Source organism: Asparagus officinalis, chromosome 4 (assembly GCF_001876935.1).
Source record: "Asparagus officinalis chromosome 4, Aspof.V1, whole genome shotgun sequence".
Lineage (NCBI taxonomy): Eukaryota > Viridiplantae > Streptophyta > Magnoliopsida > Asparagales > Asparagaceae > Asparagus > Asparagus officinalis.
The window spans coordinates 47015867-47037124 of NC_033797.1; the positions used below are offsets into that span (position 1 = coordinate 47015867).

General features: G+C 37.3%; 2 protein-coding genes and 1 long non-coding RNA gene across 3 annotated transcripts in view; 2 read left to right on the forward strand and 1 right to left on the reverse strand.

Annotated features, from left to right (window-relative positions):
• On the reverse strand, positions 1247-14020 carry LOC109837380 (E3 ubiquitin-protein ligase ORTHRUS 2-like). Its single transcript, XM_020405606.1, is given in 10 exon segments — positions 1247-2105; positions 3246-3460; positions 3605-3734; positions 5953-6055; positions 8499-8560; positions 8655-8754; positions 10149-10274; positions 10470-10999; positions 13846-13996; positions 13998-14020. Coding segments are annotated over 10 exon segments (2052 nt in total). The 3' UTR covers positions 1247-1493.
• LOC109835932 lies at positions 19088-20349 on the forward strand. Its single transcript, XR_002245741.1, has 5 exons — positions 19088-19101; positions 19331-19427; positions 19669-19904; positions 19993-20199; positions 20292-20349. It is a non-coding gene; the product is annotated as an uncharacterized LOC109835932 (long non-coding RNA).
• LOC109838639 overlaps positions 20483-21258 on the forward strand; it is a 2469-nt gene continuing 1693 nt past the window's right edge. Inside the window, exons 1-3 of the mRNA XM_020407066.1 lie at positions 20483-20587; positions 20672-21148; positions 21229-21243. Coding sequence (XP_020262655.1) covers positions 20486-20587; positions 20672-21148; positions 21229-21243 — 594 coding nt within the window. The 5' untranslated portion in view covers positions 20483-20485. The remainder of the gene's footprint in view (positions 20588-20671; positions 21149-21228; positions 21244-21258) is intronic.

Consider the following 21258-nt stretch of genomic DNA (forward strand, 5'->3'; position numbering starts at 1 on the left):
TGATCTGTTTCTGGATCTAGAGATCATTTATTCTTCTAGTGTTGGTAGGTACAGTGCTTATTGTGGTAAGGAGGAGGTGTGTAGTGTTGAATACACGTGTAACTCATCTATTCGGAAGCTTTAATCTCAATCGTATCCATTTTCTCTCCTTAACCCGCCCTTCAGGGGCTGTTTGGTTCCTTTTTTTTGGGTGGTAAAAGTGGGGAAAGCTGCCAAAAATGTCAGCTTTTTGGTAACTTTCCCCCAAAATCACCCCTTAAAAGGTGATATTTTTGACAGCTTTCTCCTCTTTTACCACCCAAAAAAACCTATCCAAACAGCCCCTAAGTTGGAGGGTTTGTGGAGTAGCTACTGCCTGATAATTGTTTTCATAATATTCATGCTACGAACTGTTTCTTGAAGGGGACTCTGCTAAACTGTTTTTTTTTTTGGTTTATAAATGATACGAGGGAAAACTTTTTTTTTTTAATGATACGAGGGAAACACCTTGCCCAGGCACAAGGATCTGTAGGATGAAGCCCGAGTTCGATCCGTAACCCCTACCAAGCCCGAGTTCTATCCTGAACCTCTCTCAACCGAGTAAACCCCGGGTGTGCGGGTCCCACCTTGCGTTGTCACGAGTATTCTACTGTGCCCCCAGACCACCTACCTGTAGTACCCATGGCGGGTAAAACTCTAGTGAACCTTGTCATTTCAGATTTGAGAGTGCTTACTATTGTAATATGAATTATATACATTACGGAAGAGAATAACAAAATTTTTCAACGTTCAAAATCGAAATGTTGATCAGATACATCATAAGCTCATGTTAGTTATTTTACGGGACGGGAAAGGGACATTGCACCCCTCTTACAGAGGGGTCAAAGACAAGTCAAAAGGGAAATCAAAAAGATGATTAGAGAGATTATGAGCCTCTATGGTGAATACTTGTGATGTTATGAGAGCCCTCCATTATTACTTCTTCACTGTTGTGGGATATTGGCAAGGATTAGCCCCTACAGAGCGAGTCCAGCTTGTACATGAAACGTGCTATTCATTGTCTAGCTGTTTACTATTATCTTTGGCGAGTCAAGGGATCATTCTTGCTGTCGTTGAGATCCCAACTCTTTGGCCGATCAATAGAATAGCTGATAGGCAATCGCCATGGAAGCAGGATATTGATTATGATAATTCAAGTTCAAAAAAAAAAAAAACAGTTCAAAAGCAGATTTTGGCAGAACGACCAAGTAGAAGAACAAAAGAGTGGTTAAGCGTAAAACATAAAATGAACATGACACTTACAAAATGAAGCATCCGTTAAAGTATAAAAAGAACAGAAGCTAGACAAAAAAAGGTTTTAAATAGATATGTCCGCATAAAGAAAGGAGAAGAGCACTTCAACATAAGGTGTTCAAAATTAAGGCAAACTACACGTTATGCCTATGGACAAATTTCCAGTTATATTGATGAAAGACGAGCAGTTGCTTTAAGGCTTTATAGAGTCATCCCCAGCATCATGACAAACCTTGAAGTTTCATCTGACGAGTTACTCTTCTATTCAGGCTGCTAGGAGAGAGATGACCCGAACCATTAGCCTGAATCTGACTCTTTTTCTTACCACCTTCACGTTTAGGACTAAAATCGTTAGGCGTAGAACTTCCTCCCACATCCTCCACCTTCAGATCTTCAACAATATCTTCAACACCACCGCCAACGCTCTCGCTCTTCTTTGCCTTCTTACCACCTCTTTTTGTACTCTCTGTTTGTTTCCGCTTGCTGTTTGTCTTCTTTGCTGGACTCTGACAGTTATCTTCACCATCTGAGGAGTTCCCAGCATTAACCTCAGAATCTCCATTTGCTGACTCGAGTTTCTTTTTCTCTGTATCATCACCATCGCTTCCATCTTCACTCAATTTGTTACCTTGATTATCAATCTTATCCTCACTCGACTCCTCTTCTACAGCATCACTCTGAGTCTCCTCCTCATCATCATCATCGTCTTCATTATCTCCTCCCTCCCCAACCTTCTCCATGACCTCGCTTTCTTCCTCAATTGAACCTTCAATATTCTCTTCCTCAATTTTCTTCTGGAGAGATTCAATCAACTCCATAACCTCCCTGTTTACCTGGATAAGAGAAGTAAGCCAAATGCATTAATAAATAACAAAGTCTAGAGTACCTGTAGAGAATGAAGGAATTTTATGTTTGAATTTGTTGCATGGACTGGCCATTTCTGAACTTCAGTTAGAATTGTTATATAGGCATGTGTAATTGTCACAAAGCTCAAAATTAAACAATATTCAGGCATAATGTGGCAAACAAGCTGATAAAAGTAACCATCCACACATTTCTTGGGGGCAATTACACATGCAGAGGATTATCGACAGTTATCGTCATTATCCTTGAATAACAGAGTGTTGACATATTGGATATGTTTCCTGATACATGTACAAAGTAGTGATCGCTCTATATATTTTTCACAAGCACACTCAGCATCTTGAATGCAACAGAAAACAAGGCATGATTGGATGCACATAGGTCTTGAAGCAAATTGAAACTAATTTTTCTCAGCACCGCTGCATGCATGTACTCTCCCTCCAAATGCATTACTACACCAGCAAGAAGTGATGCTTGCAAGAAGTCAATTACAAGATATATTCTATAGAGAATGAAGACTTTGGAAACTACTCAGCAGTTTAAAAACTTTGGAAAACATATTCAGATATATTCTATAGAGAATGAAGACTTTGGCAACTACTCAGCAGTTTAAAGACTGGAAAACATATAAGAGAATCAACCAATGGACTAATTACAAATCTCAAGCAACAGAACAGTTAATATTTAATGAAGGTGTTTCATAACATTCATGAAAGCTGTGAATCAATTCTAAGGGTTTGTAGATGCATGTTAACAAGCACACTCAGCAAAGCCAAGCTTAATAATAGAAAAAGAAAATTTGAATCCCCAGGTTAACAAAGGGTACATTTCCTTTGAGATTCAATTACGCAATTTCTCTAGTTATTTCTTTTATCAATTTTTATCATCTTACTCTCCTTATTTCTTATTTTATTGCGCATCCAGTATAGGAATCACAACAGTGGCATCAGGTAGACAGCCTAAGAATGTCAGTTTCAATTGTCCAATGGATGGTATGGTTATTATTGGGAAAAAAAAAACAAAGTCAATGGTGATAGTGATTGTATGAGGCATGTTTATTTCTTTCCCCATGTAGCATAAGCCAGTGCAAACTGGTTTCTAGTTCGTACCTGAGGATTTTGTAAGAATTCTGATATGTCATTTGTACAGGATGGACACTTTTTCACAACCTTTTGTGCTCGAAGAGTTCGCCCTCCACGTGTTCTCTCACGTACAAAAGATTGATCAGCATAGGATTCAAGAAGACACAGCTTGCAGAAGTTATGTGCACAAGGCGTTGTAAGAGGGAGAGTCATAACCTTCCAGCAAATATGACAGCTGAATTCTGCAGAAGTAACCAGTATTTTCTTTCGTGAATTACAGGTATAGTTACTTCTGAAAGAACAAACCAGCATAAAAAAGAAATACTGAAATTTTCTAAGAATGCTATGCTCAAGACCGTACATTTACAGGTTTTGAGGAAGTATACCTTTTAGAAGTTTCTCCTTGATGGTACTTGGAGCATTTCTTGCTTTTCTTTTTCTTTCACCATTATTTTCACTGGTCAGAAGCTTTCTACTTGGTGGTGGCGGCCTGGTCCACTTCCAACCACATCCCTCCTAATAAAAGAAGATTCAGTTTTATCAGAAAGAGACTTGAATTCTAGAGTCTACAACAACCAAGCCTTTCCCCCAAATGTTTGGGGTCGGCTACATGAATTCTATTTTTCCATTCTATTCTGTTATGGGTCATTTCCTCCGTTAAGTTAGTTTTAATCAATCCTTCTTAATTGCTTCTAACCAAGTCATTCTAGGTCTACCCCTAAATCTACTAGCCCATTAACTCTAATATTCCGTTGTACATGACCAGACCATCTTAATTTATTCTCTCTCATTTTATCCTTAATAGGCGCAACCTCTAATTTACTACGGATGCACTTATTTCTTATTCTACCTTTTAATGTATACTCATTTTTTGAATCCTGCAGTCTTCTCTGGAGGGAAAAACCTACCGTACCAATTTGCATACAAATCATTAGCACTGTTTTAAATATCGGCCGATAATCGATATTATCGGCCGAGTTATCGGATTTGGGAGCTCTCCGATAGGATAACTTGGATTTTTAACCGGTTATCGTTTTTGGCAAGTTATCGGGGAGTTATCGGCGTTATCGGTACTTATCGGCCGATAAGTAAGGTTTTTTTATCGGGATTATCGGCCGATAAGTAAGGCTATGCAATCAAATGGTTTCATCGTGCGGTCAAGATGTAAGTTTTGCTTTCTACAATTGGTTAGTGATTCTAAACATGATGATTTACATTTTGGTATGTTTATATTTCATTAAGCATGGTTAGATTACATTTTTTAGTTATTATATTATATATATACACCATCTAGTATATCACTCCGATAAATACTACTTATCCCCGATATATCCCCGATTTCCGCTATCCGATAAGAATTTTGGCCGTCCGATAAATTCCCGATAACCGATATTTAAAACCTTGATCATTAGTAATGTTCAGTAGTTGCATTTCCTTGGTACGAGAGATGAGACTGTCCACTAGATTACTAGAAACAAAACTAACAAATTTTACAGCAAATACCACAGTGAAATTTTCCTAATGGGTTGGCTACGCAGGTTTCTATCATTAATCAATTAATGTGGGCTTGTTTAAGTAGGAAATGTCAGTCTATATTGGCTTGGCTCTGACTTAAATTTTTTCCAAAGACAAATGTGATCTCAATATGGCTTGCTTTAGTAAGGGATGCCATTCCATTTTAGCTCTTGCTTAAATAGTTTCTCAAAGACGGTGGTCTCAACATATCATTCGAGCTGCTTTGCGTAGACTATAACCTAGTCTAAGAGAGTTTGGAGGACAGCCCTTATGTTGAATGTATATCTAGTTATAGTTATCACCAATTGCCAAACAAAGTTTTATTGAAGGGCCCTCACTATCTTACTATTTCCTAGCTTGGAACACTGAACCAATTAGACGTTAGGTTAAAATCCATTAATGTAACCTACAAGCCTTGTCAATTTTTATATGAACTTTCTTGATTTGCATCATTTTCCTTGGAAGACTCATTATGATGGAAAATGCTTGAAGGAGGTGACAGCTGAATATGAACATTTTACTCGCTAAAAATACAACTGTCGAACAAAGGTTTATTGCATGCATATAGAGTTGTCGCCAATTTTTCCAAAGAAAGTTTTATTGAAGGGCCCTCACTATCTTAATATCTCTTAGCTCAGAACTTAGATTTAACTTGACAATGCATTAGAATTTATTCATGTAACCTTCAAGTGATGTCAATTTTTATATAAACTTTCTTGATTTGCATCATTCTCCTCGGCAGACTAAATATGATGAAAAATGCTGAGGTTAGAACTGAATATAAACAGTTTGCTCACTAAAAATACAACTGCCAAACAAAGTTTTATTCAATGCATGTAAAGTTGTCACCAATTTTGCCAAACAAAGTTTTATTGAAGGGCCCTCACTATATTAATATTCCCAGCTCAGAACTTAGAATTAACTTGACATCGCATTAAAATTTATTAATGTAACCTTCAAGTGATGTCAATTTTTATATAAACTCTCTTGATTTGCATCATTCTCCTTGGCAGACTAATTATGATGGAAAATGCTTGGGAGGCAAAAGCTGAATATGAACAATTTGCTCCCTAAAATTACAACTGGCATTTAATCAAAGTATTTCAGCCACTAGTGTCAAGATATCAGCTATTTAAAGAAAATAGAGAAGGAAAAAAAAAGAAATCGGTAGACATGGAGAACGATGACACGTAGCAAAGTAAAATAAGCATATACATGCCTCGTAATCCCATGCTGCCTTTCCCTTTCTCACTGTAATATCGATCGCTTGCTTCAGTTCCTCAATTGCAGGCAAAGGTCTAGGTCGATCCCCATGTTCATCACTGCATCACATTAGGAAAAAAAGCTCAGAAATCGTGAATGGTGTGCGCCTCTTAAGCTGGTGTAATTAGTTAACACCTAACAGTGAAAAGAGAAATGTTTTGAACTACGTTAGACATGGGTACAGGACATGACAACTTTGTAAGAGTTTGGGTGTGAGGACACGGATACCTATCTAATAATATACTAAAATTAATAACTTACATGAGATTGATATTGTTTTTAATTCTCATGTTATGAGAACTAAAATTCTTCTATTTTATGTTTCGTTTACATATCTTTTATTATCTAGATTACAATATAATTTAGAAAACCTTCTGAATTTGAACTTGATACCTAAAAGACCGTTTAAAATTATAGTTCTGAACTGGATATGGGCTGAAATGATCCCAACTAGTCTCCAACGAGTTTCAAGAAGTGGGCATGAAGTACAGGATATACGTCCAAGAAGTGTATGACAAGTGTTTTCACTTTAAATTAAAACATATAAAATAAAATTGAATACATGCTGATATATCCAAGGAAGTGCCGATCTCCAATACAGTACATGCACGTACCGCTTCATGATAGAAGTACCCCTGCAACTTTGCTTCTAAACATGGTTTGAAATCTTGACTTTCACAAGGTTTTGATTCACCTTTATTGTTATTGGTGTCAGTGTTTTCAATGCGCGAGGCGCAATGCGAGGCGCAAAGTATCTTTACGCGCACATGCGCAAGGCGTAACGCGATGCGTGCGCCCGAGTGATGCGAGGCGCACACCACACACATAATATTTCAATATATGTAATCAAGCACGAAAGAACATATTTTTAGAATTTACATAAAAAATATCATGATAAATAATATCTTGCTACAAAATCACAATATATTGCCTTAATTTCTAATGCTAACACCCAACATAGTAGCAAATTTCATAAATTTTCAAATCAAATGTTAAATCAAGACTTATATCCAAACTAAGGATTAGTAATGGTCCTCAATTGAAGGTTATTAAAAGCACAATGGATTTATTTTGTTTTTTGGGATATGGAATATCAAGTATAAAGACTCGATTGAAATGTTAACAAAAAAACTATATGAGGAAATACACTACATGCATCCTACACAAAGTACGGATGTACGCGAGGCGCAAAAGGCGCTGCTGCATCAGATGTGGGGCGCATCGTCACCGCCCCGCATCGTAAGGCGCATGAGGCGCAATGAGGCGCGCGCATTTGAAAACACTGATTGGTGTTGAGGGTTTAGACAGTTTTTAGATCGCAATTATTAATGAGAGGAATAATTCAATACTCAGCCACAAGATTTATACTTGTTTATTCTGCCTTTAATGTTTGCAGTATAATACTATGAAAGTCGAATTTTGGCGCTTCATATCTCATCTCTTCCTGTATTGGCTGTTATGAGCGAAAATCAGTTTGTATGGGTCATGATTATCCAACATAAATAGTATATTAGACGATATCAACCTTTATTAGTTATTATTAGACAATATCAATAGCATCAATTGGTTTCAACCAAATCAGATAGACATGCTTAAATTTTGCTACTGACAACCGCTACACATTTATATTGATTGTACTTCAAATCTTGGTCCCGACATAAGTACTATTAATATAAAAGAAGAAAGGTTTCAAGATAAGTACTATATTCAATGCTTCATAGCACATTCGCAATAGGAAATAAATGTCTCGAGAAAAATTAGAGTAATAAAAAGAAACAAGAAAGTTTCAAACATACATATTTCATTGCATTAAAGTATCTAGCTAGTCCCTTTGGACAAGAATTGATTTTCCCAACCTTCGAATTGTGTAAGATGTGACGATCAGATTGACAAATTAACCTTTACTAAGTTGCATATCTACAAGATCTTGACAAACTTCCCTTACTTTGTTCTTTAGTAGCCAAATATTAACCTTTTAAATTTATTTATTTCCAAAAATTCCTAGTCTTACCAAAATTTCCATTTATCTTTACTCTAGTCCTCTGATCTTCATTTCTGTCTTTATGTTCAACTTATCCATATGATTGCCCGAATGACAGTCACAATGGTTTCTGATGATTGCACTCTGGCCCAACCTCCAAGAAGCACACATGCACGCACTACCCTAAAGAAAAACATCTATTCATCTGCTGCCATTAGTTAAGAAACTTCTCTGTTCCCATCTTATTCAAAATAAATCCAGAACAAATGAAGAAAATCTGCTTTCTTAATAGCACATGATATCACACTCTTAGCTTTCATCAAAGTCATCTTACCAGTGGAATTACACTTCCATTGAATCACACTTCTCATGAACACGGTTAAATCTAGGATTAAAATTTATTTCTATGCACATTAGATGGCTTCTGGAGAAACAGAATCAGTCTGCAGCTCAATAGAGTGCAGGAAGAATACATTAGGATTCTGATTCTTAATGGAAAAATAAAGGAAAAATGGGTAAACCTTGTCCATGGTGCTGGCTCATTATCGCATCGAACAAAAAGGTATCTGCAGACCTTGAAACCCTGAAATCCAAAGACTTTGGTGAATACACACATTCATATAACGTAGAGAAAGACAACATGCAATAACATCCCAGCCATGAAATGATGGTCATACTTGAATCCCAACTTTTCTCCAGCACTTCTCAATCCTGTAAATTCCATCATATCGCACCCCAGTTTCAGGTGCATATGAAGAACGCTTCTCTTTGTGAGATCTGCTCAAAATTTTGAAATAAGGAAACTGGTAAAAGAAATTAGGTAACACTGGCTAATTTCAGAATGCATAATTCTAAAATGAAGTCAAATTTTCACCCAAAAAAAAATACAGGACTAAAAGATAAATGGAATCAAATTTCTGGGACCCCCTCCTTTTTGTAAGCTTTTAATGGCTATTCTTGCCATCAATAAATAAAACAGGTCCGGCCAGACACCTGCCCGCGAGTCAAGGTGATGAGGTCCTATGTTACCTGAGGAGAGAGGTGCCAAAAAAGACGATCGCCTAAGTGAACCAAGGCAATAAATATTCAAAATTTCTCATAAACATTACAAACAATATGCAAATACCAATAAATAGTAACAAGACAAATTAATCACAACCAAAATTTTCAAAGTCACAAATTTAATAAGTCATAAACCATCTAAATTAAGTACTAAGTAACAAGTATTGAATAGTAATATTAACTAGTAACTGCTAACATATACAAGCAACAATCTTTGAACTTTAAGGTTCAAATTATGGCATGTCCTCAAAATGATATAGCTAATATAGTACATTACGACAAAAAATAGTGAAAATTTGACCAAGAAAAATTAACACAAAACTTCAATTATGAAAACAAACTTTACTTTATTGGACACCGTTCACACCTTCAAAATTTTGAAGCAGAGGCAAACACTTCGTGCCTTGCATCACATGCCTTAGGCGAGTGTCTGAGCCACAAAGGTGAGATCATAAGGCGCCAAGGCGAGCTCTTGAGACACCAAAAGTTACTCGCCTTAGTAACCTTTATCGCTTGGCAATATGCAAGGCGCTAAGTTACAAGATCGCCTCACCTGAGCGCCTGAGGCACATCGCCTTTAAAACACTGGTGTGTGTGTATACACGGAGAAATGTATACGAGCTGACAAGTCATTTTGCAAAATGAGCTACCCACTAATGTCAATAGTGTTTACGCTCACCTAGTTGTCACATCGGGTGGGTGTGGGGTCTTGTGTTTGTGAGTGGGCAGCTCATTTTGCAAAATGAGCCGTCATCTCATACCCATTGCCCCCTTACACACACACGCGCGCGCACACACACACACACACATATATATCTAATCAGTATTTGCAAACATAAATTGATAATGTCCAATGCAAGCTCATAAATTGATTGCAGCTATAACGATAGCCAGTTGCCCCATGGTACAAAGCAAGAATGTAAAATTGATGACTGGTATCAGATATTTATGTTTATCATTAGTTCATTGGGTGTAATGTATACATTCCAGCATAAGGAAAAATATGGAGTTCTCACTTATCACATTCATGAATATGTACATTGATGTCATTGATCGCAAGAGAGTCAAAATAACATAAGTTCTTTCTTTGAATTAAGCATGCATCATACCTCACCACTCTAACGGGGTAACCATTTTTGCAGCTAATACGTAATGCTTCATTAAGCTTCACAAATGTTTGGTCAAAAGACTGATCCTTATTAGTCCTTTTGTTCCCACTCAGATCTCGTCCACCACTGTTCATTTCATAATTAAAATACATAAATATCAGGTAAAGGTATAAACAGTGCAATCAGCACAAAAGATAAAAGAATATGAAAAACATAATGCTGAAAATATACCAAAAAGATCAGAATACAAATTTTCTTTAAAACCAAAGCTACTTAGAAATACAAAGAGATACACAAACAGATGATAGAAAGATGATTTACCTTCCAGTATACAAGAACCACTCCCCGTGATCTTCATCATCTATGTATCCTCCAGAAAGTGCTACTGACTGAGCCCCATAACCAGACTGTCCTGCAATGCCCGCAACATGTGGAAAATGTGCTCCCCATTGCCTGCATTCCATTCTATCCTCCCAGGACTCCCCTACAAGTACACCCTTTTTCCTCTTTGGATCATGCTCTGCTAGGATAGGACCCAAATGATCTGGAGCAATGGTGACAAAGATTTGACCACTGCAAGCATTAGACTTGCCAGCCCTCTTAGCTCGCTCAGTAGTGAATGCAGTTTCAGGTCTGCTTTCATTACCAATAAAATGATATGGTGTTGAGCTACATTGTGCGGCTCGTTTTGGTGTTTTTGCCATACGAATAGCAACAACAAGTGCTGAGTTAATTCTTGGTTGGGATGCCATTTTTGGTGGTATAGAAGCACGACACTTTGCGCATGTGCGCTTACCCTGCCCAATCCATTTCTGGAAGCACTTTAAACAGAAATTGTGACCGCAGGGTGTCTGCCAGAAAAAGAAACATCAGCAATGGTCAAAATGCAGAGACCTTGCTATAATAGGATAAAAAATATCTTAGAAAAAAACCAAAAGACAACAGAGAATGATGTAAAAGAAATTGATAATAGCTAAAGTGATATAAAACAATGCTAAAAATGTGCAGATCATACAACTTCTTGTTACTTGGGAAATGATGCTTACTCAATCGCAAGAGTTCTCTGACACAATTTTTGAAAATAAATTATGATAAATATCAGCAAAGCAGGTTTTCTTGATTTTCTTAGGTACGATTACTAGTGCTCATTAGGAAAAGCTAAATTGCTTGCTAGCTGATAGCCCACAATATGTACACATATATAATAAGAAATTTGAATAAGCAAATGTGTTCTTTTGGTTAAGCTTATTAACCTTTTCGTGTTTGATCATTTTGAAGCCTGATACACATACAGATATCTGGCATCCTTCTATTTAAAATAGCGAGATGGATAACAATTGGGATGAAATAACAAATTCCCCCTTAAAGTATTGTAGCCCCCACTTTTCCTTTAAGAGTATCAATTTGCATATTATCCCACCGATACTCTGTGTATGGACCCAAGGTGGCCATTCTGTGGGCTCATTCTAAGAGTCCATACCCACGATATTTGGCCATTTTTAGTGGTTTCAACCTGTTTCCAAATGTTTTCGCAAGGCAAATTATAAATTCATGAGCTATAATCCATGATATTTTACCATTTTCAGTGGAGGGGTTTTTCTCTTATTTTTAAAGTTGAGTGAGTTTATCTATAATATGCCGAAACTTTAGGGTGATTTTCTCATATTAAAATAGTTGATAATTTTGATTCAATACTTAACAGGTCAATGACGTGGCAGTGTGGGACCCACTTTTTCTCCTTTCCCATGGAAATTCCCAACCCACTTTCCCCGAAAAAGGTATCCTTTATCCCTTTTTAGTGATTGGAAAATCATTTTTGAAATTGCAGAAATTGGGTTTTAGGGGGGGTGCAAAAAGCACGGACACGTCATCAATCTTCTAAGTACTTGACGGTAGCCTCAAGAAATGCCCACATCGGGCAGGTATATATTAGTATCAGGGGGATGATAGGTAAATTGATAATTTAGGGAGAAAATGGGAATTCAATCATACGTTAGCGGGAGTTGGTCGACCATGTCAAATATACAGGAGCATGTCCTGGTGCAAATATTACGTATTTATGCTACTGTAATATGCAACATCATTATCAAAAGGTAATGCAACTTTCTTCATTCTTTTCTAATTTTCATTTAAAAGGAACTAAACTATGAAGGTTGAACACATTTTATTTCCAATAATTAGTCATATTCAATGATAAAATTGTGATTTTGACTATGTGCAGTTACAAAGTTATGATGATTAGCAATGAACCATAGCAATATGTTTACCTACATCTCCTTTGCACACAGGCATTCATAGGCACACATTTTTCTAGAAAACAAAGTTCTCAGTACGTGATAAATGACAAAAATAAAACCAATACATTTCTTATCAATGCTAACAATATATTATTAACATACAATTCAAAGTGTCGTTTCACTTTTAAGATACACACAGGCTGACAAAATGAGAGCGAAAGAGGAGTGAATTCCAGAAATTGACAAACAGAGTGATAAAATGTAATCAGATCTTTAAAATGATAATGTCTAAACCCCTTAAAACAAGTCAGAATTTTCTTATTCCATTTAGTATATGATGTTGGATACTAAAAGGATATGAAGAGGAGATCAAAGTTGCTCAAGCTGAGATCTTTTGGATAAGTATGTGTAATTTATTCTATGACATCAGTATATTCATCCCTTATGAAATGTCTTGTCCACCAATATTCTGCACTTTCTAGCACAATTATCAACTTGCCCAGTTTAATTTCCAAAAATATCGACAAAGTGAGATAAATATGATTATTGCATTAAAATTTTGTAGCAAACTAACAACAATGTCACTATCTTTATGCTGGAAGGTTGGTTCACACACAAAGGTAGGTAAATGTGTAACAAACATACATGTTGATTTGGAGTTTTCAACACAAATTATTCTAGAGTTAGACTTGGGAGTTTTTGACACAAATTATTTCTTGTCAAACATGTTACCTGTGTCCATGTTCACAATTATTGACGTCAAGCAATACAAATCATTAATCCTGACGTATATGACTTACCATTCAATCTAACGGTTCGGTTTCAATAATTAAGAAATATTTCCATTTATCATCAAACAGGTATAACACCTAAATTTACTAAAACAGACATATGAAAGCTATACTGATCGGAGGAGTAATAGTTAAAAACATAAATGTAAATTGTTCCTCACATTGAATTAAAGGAGCAGCTTACCATTTTCACTTAAAAACATAAGTTATCACTAACACATGCTGACAATGGAATGCCAAAAAGTAGCCAAATAAACTTGATTCATACCTTGATTCGCTTCGTTAGCTACAAATACTACGAAAAGGAAAGTCTCGCACAGAATAATGCAACCAAGCTCACCCATTTATCCATCAAACTTTAACAATTACTAGATTAAGCAAAAAAAGAAAGAAAAAATCGTTTTTAATGGATAAATTCAGAGGGGATCACTAATAATAGCACAGTAGCACACACTACTCTACTTTAAAATCGCGAATGTCCGTTGTTCATCACATTAAACTGAAGGAGAATTTTACCAATTCTACTTAACATCAAGCCTTTGTAAGAATCCCTACAGATCTAACACAGAATAATGCAACCAAGCTCATCCATTTATTCATCAAACTTACACAGTTACTAGATTTACCCAAAGTTAGAGGGAAATTGCCAGTGATGGCATAATTACTCACAGTCACGGGTCTCTCAGGCAGCTGCATGCAAAAAGAGCACTTGAACTTGTCATCCAAAAGCCCCATCACATCATCAGCCTTCTCCTCCTCCTCCTCCTCCGTCTCCTCGTCCTCGGTCCCCGACCCCTTGCCGCTCACCAGCTTCTGCCTTTCTTCGCTTCTCCTTCTCCGTCATGGAGCCGTACGGCCTCGATTCGCGGCGGCATTCGCCGCGAACCAAGCCCCCGTCGGATCCGGCGGATCGGGCGCGGCGGGCGCGCATCGCTGGAATCTGAGAAGCGGCGAGCCAATCGGGACAGAGCAGTCGGGGACGGCGGCAGGGTTCGGGGTGAGGGGAAGAGAGGCAGCAACAATACCATGTGCCACGGTGGCGCTACGTGCGCGACGTGAGGCATTCGGTGGGTTGGGGGTATTTTGCAGGACATGCAGACGCCCGTCGCCGTCGATGGGAGATCCATCGGGGAGGAGAGAGAATGAGGGTGAGAGATCAGATCAGAGAGAGAAACGGGAGAGAGCAGTGATAGGGGGTGATTTGGGGGATTTTTTATGGAGAGAGACAAGGGGGAGGTTTTAGAGGAGAGGGGGAGGAAAAAAGAGGCGGAATATTGGAAAAGACAGACCTGGTTGAAATTTTTACCCCGCACCTCTCGGTAGCTGGCGCTCGTCGTTTTTTTCCGGAGGAGGGGGCACTTTGTAATAATAAAAGATCTCGGTAGGAGGGGAAACACACCACTTGGCTCCGGAATTCGTGGATGCGGGGCCCACCGGAGGGGTCAATTGTCGCCTGCCGCCAGCAAAAAAGCGAAAAGCCGCCTCAAAAAAGAAAGGGCTTTCTCTATGTTAGCCCCTCACATCTTCAGTATGTCTATGTTATGCCATCAAATTGTTGAAATTGCTATTAGGTACCTCAAATTATCGTAATTCTTTGGGCCCCAACTCCGACTCTAAAAATTCCTTCACTAGAGAGAGTTTATGAGCCTCTGAAGACTTTTTGGCAGCTTTTTCGCTGCGATTACGCACGGCTGTAGGCTTGTGCTGGAACTTTGGATTTTGCTTCTGAAGCGCCACGAGGTTGTAGGCTCGCATTGACACGAGTATTCTCTTCCGAATCGGAGGTTGCGGGCTCGTGTATAAGGTGAAAGCTTAAGGTTGTGGGCGCCTGTGGGCGGTGCAAGCTTGTAAGTTTTCACCGCCACGATATTGAAGTAGGCTCAGTGGCCCAAGGGTGAAAGCTCGTCCAACGTTAACCTTGTGCAACTTTCTTTCCTTAGAATGAATTGTGTTCAAGTTGAGGCGAGATTATAAGCTCACGGCACACATAACTCTACGCGTAGATGCCAAGTTCTGGCTCTTGTCAACTTTAGAGAAGCTATCTTGGTAACCTCACACCGGCGTGATGTTAGGTCTTCTACGCACGCTTGAACCTGCTATGTCTATCCACTAGTAGGAAACTGAGTATTGGCGACGGGGGATTGGCGACGGATTTAAAATCCGTCGCCAATACAAACATTGGCGACAGAACATTGGCGACGGGGTTGTTCCCGTCGCCAATGTTTGTATTGGCGACGGATTTCAATCCGTCGCCAATGTTTTCCGTCGCCCATAACCTTTGGCGACGGGAAAACATTGGCGACGGATCCGATCCGTCGCCAATAAGTATTGGCGACGGATCCGATCCGAATTTTAAAACTAACATAGAATTCCTAATTAATAGTTAATATTTTAACATAAGAATCTGATAACATATGTATCTTTCCATCGCAAATGTTTGTATTGGCGATGGATTTCAAATTCAAATTCAGGAAGCATATATCACTTCTCCCTGAAAGAAGGGACATGCCTCCAGCGACAAAGTCGCGGCTATAGCCTCCTCGACGACGACGCTAGAGGGGAGCAGGGGGCCCTTGAGAAGGCCACCAAACAACTGTCCTGGATCATAATAGACTTCCACGTCATCAGCTCTCAAGCTATCATCTACCTGTGTGGAACAAAATAGTATTGGACTACATTTAAAATATTATAGATTTGAGGGACTAATATTAAAATAATTCTTAATTTTTTGTGGGGCCACTTATTAACAATGGGATAATCAATCACTAGTGTTAATTTTTTACGATGGCGACGGACATTGGCGACAGATTCGTCGCCAATAAGTATTGGCAACGTATTCAAATCCGTCGCCAATAAGTATTGGCGACGAAACATTGGCGACGACTCGAATCCGTCGCCAATACTTATTGGTGACGGATCGAATTCGTCGCCAATGTGTATTGGCGACGGATCGAATCTGTCGCCAATAAGTATTGGCGATGAAACATTGGTGACGGATCAGATCCGTCGCCAATACTTATTGGCGACAGATTCGATCCGTCGCCAATACACATTGGCGACGAATTCGATCCGTCACCAATAAGTATTGGCGACGGATTCGAGTCGTCGCCAATGTTTCGTCGCCAATACTTATTGGCGACGGATTTGAATACGTTGCCAATACTTATTGGCGACGAATCTGTCGCCAATGTCCGTCGCCATCGTAAAAAATTAACACTAGTGATTGATTATCCCATTGTTAATAAGTGGCCCCACAAAAAATTAAGAATTATTTTAATATTAGTCCCTCAAATCTATAATATTTTAAATGTAGTCCAATACTATTTTGTTCCACACAGGTAGATGATAGCTTGAGAGCTGATGACGTGGAAGTCTATTATGATCCAGGACAGTTGTTTGGTGGCCTTCTCAAGGCCCCCCTGCTCCCCTCTAGCGTCGTCGTCAAGGAGGCTGTAGCCGCAACTTTGTCGCTAGAGGCATGTCCATTCTTTTAGGGAGAAGTGATATATGCTTCCTGAATTTGAATTTGAAATCCATCGCCAATACAAATATTTGCGATGGAAAGATACATATGTTATCAGATTCTTATGTTAAAATATTAACTATTAATTAGGAATTCTATGTTAGTTTTAAAATTTATTTATTTTTATTCTTTATGCTAGTAGATTCGATGAACTCCACTACTCTGGGCTTCATCTACGGATGGACTTGAGCCTGTAAACATCATTAATGAATCTGAGAGGAGATAAATTAGATTTAATCACTAACAACCGGATGAAAATAGTTTGGATAGAGTTCTCTTGGAGTTTTTTATAAGGTTAAGAGGAGAAAGAGCCGTCAAAATTGAGTTCGAGCGAATATGATATAACAGGTCCTGTGTTCGAACTCTTGGATCGCCACTACTTTCTTTTTTTTTGTGAAATTTTTACATATATACCCAAGCGTTGTATATATTTGTAAATACCCCCCCCAAAGCATCATTTTACTAAGATTTAATGACCAAGAATATTTCTTTAAATAGTTAGATTTAAAAGAATATTTCTTTAAATATAACCGGTGTTAACCAGGGGACCTAATAGTAAATATTATGATGACTTGAGGGATGTAATAGAAATTTCCATAATTTGAATGAGTAATTTTAAAATATTGAAGATAGCCAATCGGACTAATTTTGAAACGGGTTAACTTATCATACAAGAACTTATCATATCAGAACTTATCAACTAGGTCCAAACGGGTTAACTTTTTATAATTAAAAGTCAAGGAAAACTAGTAATAATAGTTAGATTTAAAAGAATATTTCTTTAAATATAACCGGTGTTAACCAGGGGACCTAATAGTAAATATTGTGATGATTTAAGGGATGCAATAGAAATTTCCATGATTTGAGTGAGTAATTTTGAAATATTGAAGATAGCCAACCGGACTAATTTTGAAACTGGTTAACTTATCATACCAGAACTTATCAACTAGGTCCAAACGGGTTAACTTTTTATAATTAAAAGTCAAGGAAAACTAGTAATAATAGTTAGATTTAAAAGAATATTTCTTTAAATATAACCGGTGTTAACCAGGGGACCTAATAGTAAATATTGTGATGATTTGAGGGATGCAATAGAAATTTTCATGATTTGAGTGAGTAATTTTGAAATATTGAAGATAGCCAATCGGACTAATTTTGAAATATTTTAACTTATCATACCAGAACTTATCAACTAGGTCCAAACGGGTTAACTTTTTATAATTAAAAGTCAAGGAAAACTAGTAATAATAGTTAGATTTAAAAGAATATTTCTTTAAATATAACCGGTGTTAACCAGGGGACCTAATAGTAAATATTGTGATGATTTAAGGGATGCAATAGAAATTTCCATGATTTGAGTGAGTAATTTTGAAATATTGAAGATAGCCAATCGGACTAATTTTGAAACGGGTTAACTTATCATACCAGAACTTATCAACTAGGTCCAAACGGGTTAACTTTTTATAATTAAAAGTCAAGGAAAACTAGTAATAATAGTTAGATTTAAAAGAATATTTCTTTAAATATAACCGGTGTTAACCAGGGGACCTAATAGTAAATATTGTGATGATTTGAGGGATGTAATAGAAATTTCCATGATTTGAATGAGTAATTTTAAAATATTGAAGATAGCCAACAGGACTAATTTTGAAACGGGTTAACTTATCATACCAGAACTTATCAACTAGGTCCAAACGGGTTAACTTTTTATAATTAAAAGTCAAGGAAAACTAGTAATAATAGTTAGATTTAAAAGAATATTTCTTTAAATATAACCGGTGTTAACCAGGGGACCTAATAGTAAATATTGTGATGATTTGAGGGATGTAATAGAAATTTCCATGATTTGAGTGAGTAATTTTGAAATATTGAAGATAGCCAATCGGACTAATTTTGAAACGGGTTAACTTATCATACCAGAACTTATCAACTAGGTCCAAACGGGTTAACTTTTTATAATTAAAAGTCAAGGAAAACTAGTAATAATAGTTAGATTTAAAAGAATATTTCTTTAAATATAACCGGTGTTAACCAGGGGACCTAATAGTAAATATTGTGATGATTTGAGGGATGTAATAGAAATTTCCATGATTTGAGTGAGTAATTTTGAAATATTGAAGATAGCCAATCGGACTAATTTTGAAACGGGTTAACTTATCATACCAGAACTTATCAACTAGGTCCAAACGGGTTAACTTTTTATAATTAAAAGTCAAGGAAAACTAGTAATAATAGTTAGATTTAAAAGAATATTTCTTTAAATATAACCGGTGTTAACCAGGGGACCTAATAGTAAATATTGTGATCCGCACTCCGCCGTCGAGTCCACCTGAGCCGTCGCTGTCTTGAGCCGCCGAGCTCCGATTGAAGGTATAAAATTTGCTTGCTCTCACCAATTGAAGGTATAAAATTTGCTTGCTTTATTCAGTTTGAACTTTCTGTGCATGTAATTACCTTAATTGATAAATTTATATGCTCATTTCTTATTTTATAATTTGTTAGATATCGCGGGGACATCTCAAATGTGTACACCGCAACATCAAGACGCATTACCAGGTATAGGTATTATACATTTGTAATATATTTTAATGTAATGTAATGATATTTTATATTCCTAATAAATATTTGCAGACAATGCTTGCGATGGATCTGGTGATGATGAGATCGAGCACGAGAGGATGTCTGTATCTTCTCAGTCAGAGATGGCATGTCTCCGCCCATGGACTCCGTCAGTATCTCGCATCCCTCTACCAGAAAAAGCTATTGAATTACAAAAAAAATGTGATATGAACTACAAATTGAAGAGAGATGATATTAAAAGAAAGGAGCGTGCCATAAAACAGAGACTAGATAAAGCTATGTCAGATCTAATGAGGGGAAAAGGTAATAATTTCGTTTAAACTTTGGATAATTCATACTTATTTGCTTACTTAAGTGTATAAGAAATTTATTTCTCTTTGACTTTGTAGGCCAAAAAGATTATGAGAAACCCGGTAGGCATGGGAGTGAGGAAAAGACGAAAGTACCTCCGAAAGGGTAACGGGGCATTTTGGAGTGGAAGGACAACATTCCTGTTGGGGATTAGGCTGTCAGATTTAATAACTTGATTGGCTGTTTAATAAGAGATCCACGCTCCATTAATATTGCTCATAATTTTGAGGAGCAAGAATTTAAATGCATAAAAAAGATTTGGGAGAAGCTCATGGTAATTATTTAATATACTGCTGCTTATTTTGTTTACAATTCACAATGATTATTCTTATAGTGTAATTTTTTTGCCATGTAACTTGCAGGATCATTATTGTCTTGAAGACAACCCAGAGTCTTAGGATTATGTTATCCCGAAAATGGCCAAGCTTATTCGGGGTTGGAAGAGTGATCTAAAGAAAAGATATTTCACAAATTTATCTACTGATTGGAAGAGGATCTATGAGCTTGATAAGAGAGTTCCTCCATTTAATTGGATGACTCTCATTATCGAGTGGGAGGGTGAGAAGAAGGTAGATTATTTTTAATTTATGACATTATCATCACGTTATTTTTCATTTATATATTATCATCGCACATACTAAAAAAATACTTTATTTTGTAGAAAATATGTGAAACGGCATCGGCGAATCGTAGATCAAAGCTATATGATCACTTTTTAGGAGCTACTTCTTATGCTCAGATCGAGCATAAGTACTTGAACGAAAACCCGGTATGATCATATTATTAAAACTGATTTCATGTGATTAGTTTCCTACATTTAATTTGGAATTTAATATATCACACGACGCTTTGACTATGCCCCCGACTCTTCTGGCTAAAAGAGCTTATACACCACCCCAGGGCTATGAAAATGTAGATGGAAATGACAAAAAGGTGGAAAAATTTAATGAATTGAACGTAAGTATAAGATTAATTTTAGATTTGTATATACTTAATGATTTTTCATCAAAGTTTCTAATTTTTATGATATATGATATGCAGGCGGCGCTGGAAGCTTCTCAAAACGATGTCTTCACCCGTGTCACGCAGTCTCGAAGTACAGAGGACACTCCTGTAGAGCCTAACCGCATGACCAGAGACGAGTGGATGGAAGTTGTCGACGGAGCTTACGGTTTACACTCAAGAAAGAAAGGAAGAGTGCCTCTGTCAAGTACTAGAGTTAAGACACTCACCACCACCAATAAGCCTAGCAGCCAATCTGTGACATCGACGCGACACGGTGACACGTCATATGTCGTGGGTAAGATTGGAAAATACTTGATGAAGAATGTTGAAATTCCATTGGCTTTAAGTTTTCTTCCCACTATTAAGCACGAGTTAAGTGGTGTACAAACGACTTGGGATGTCGTTCAGCGACTCATCGATTCTCAACCCGTAAAGGACTTGCTTCCGCAGTCTATATACGCGGATATTATGGTGTTGGCATTTGATGAGCATGCAGCTGCAAGTGGTGGAGAGGTATATATGTCATATTATATATATGTATTTATTATGAGTATTTTGGAATATATTCTCATATTGATTTACATTCTTTTCAGGCTAGAGGAGGTACTGTAGGAAGCAGCAGT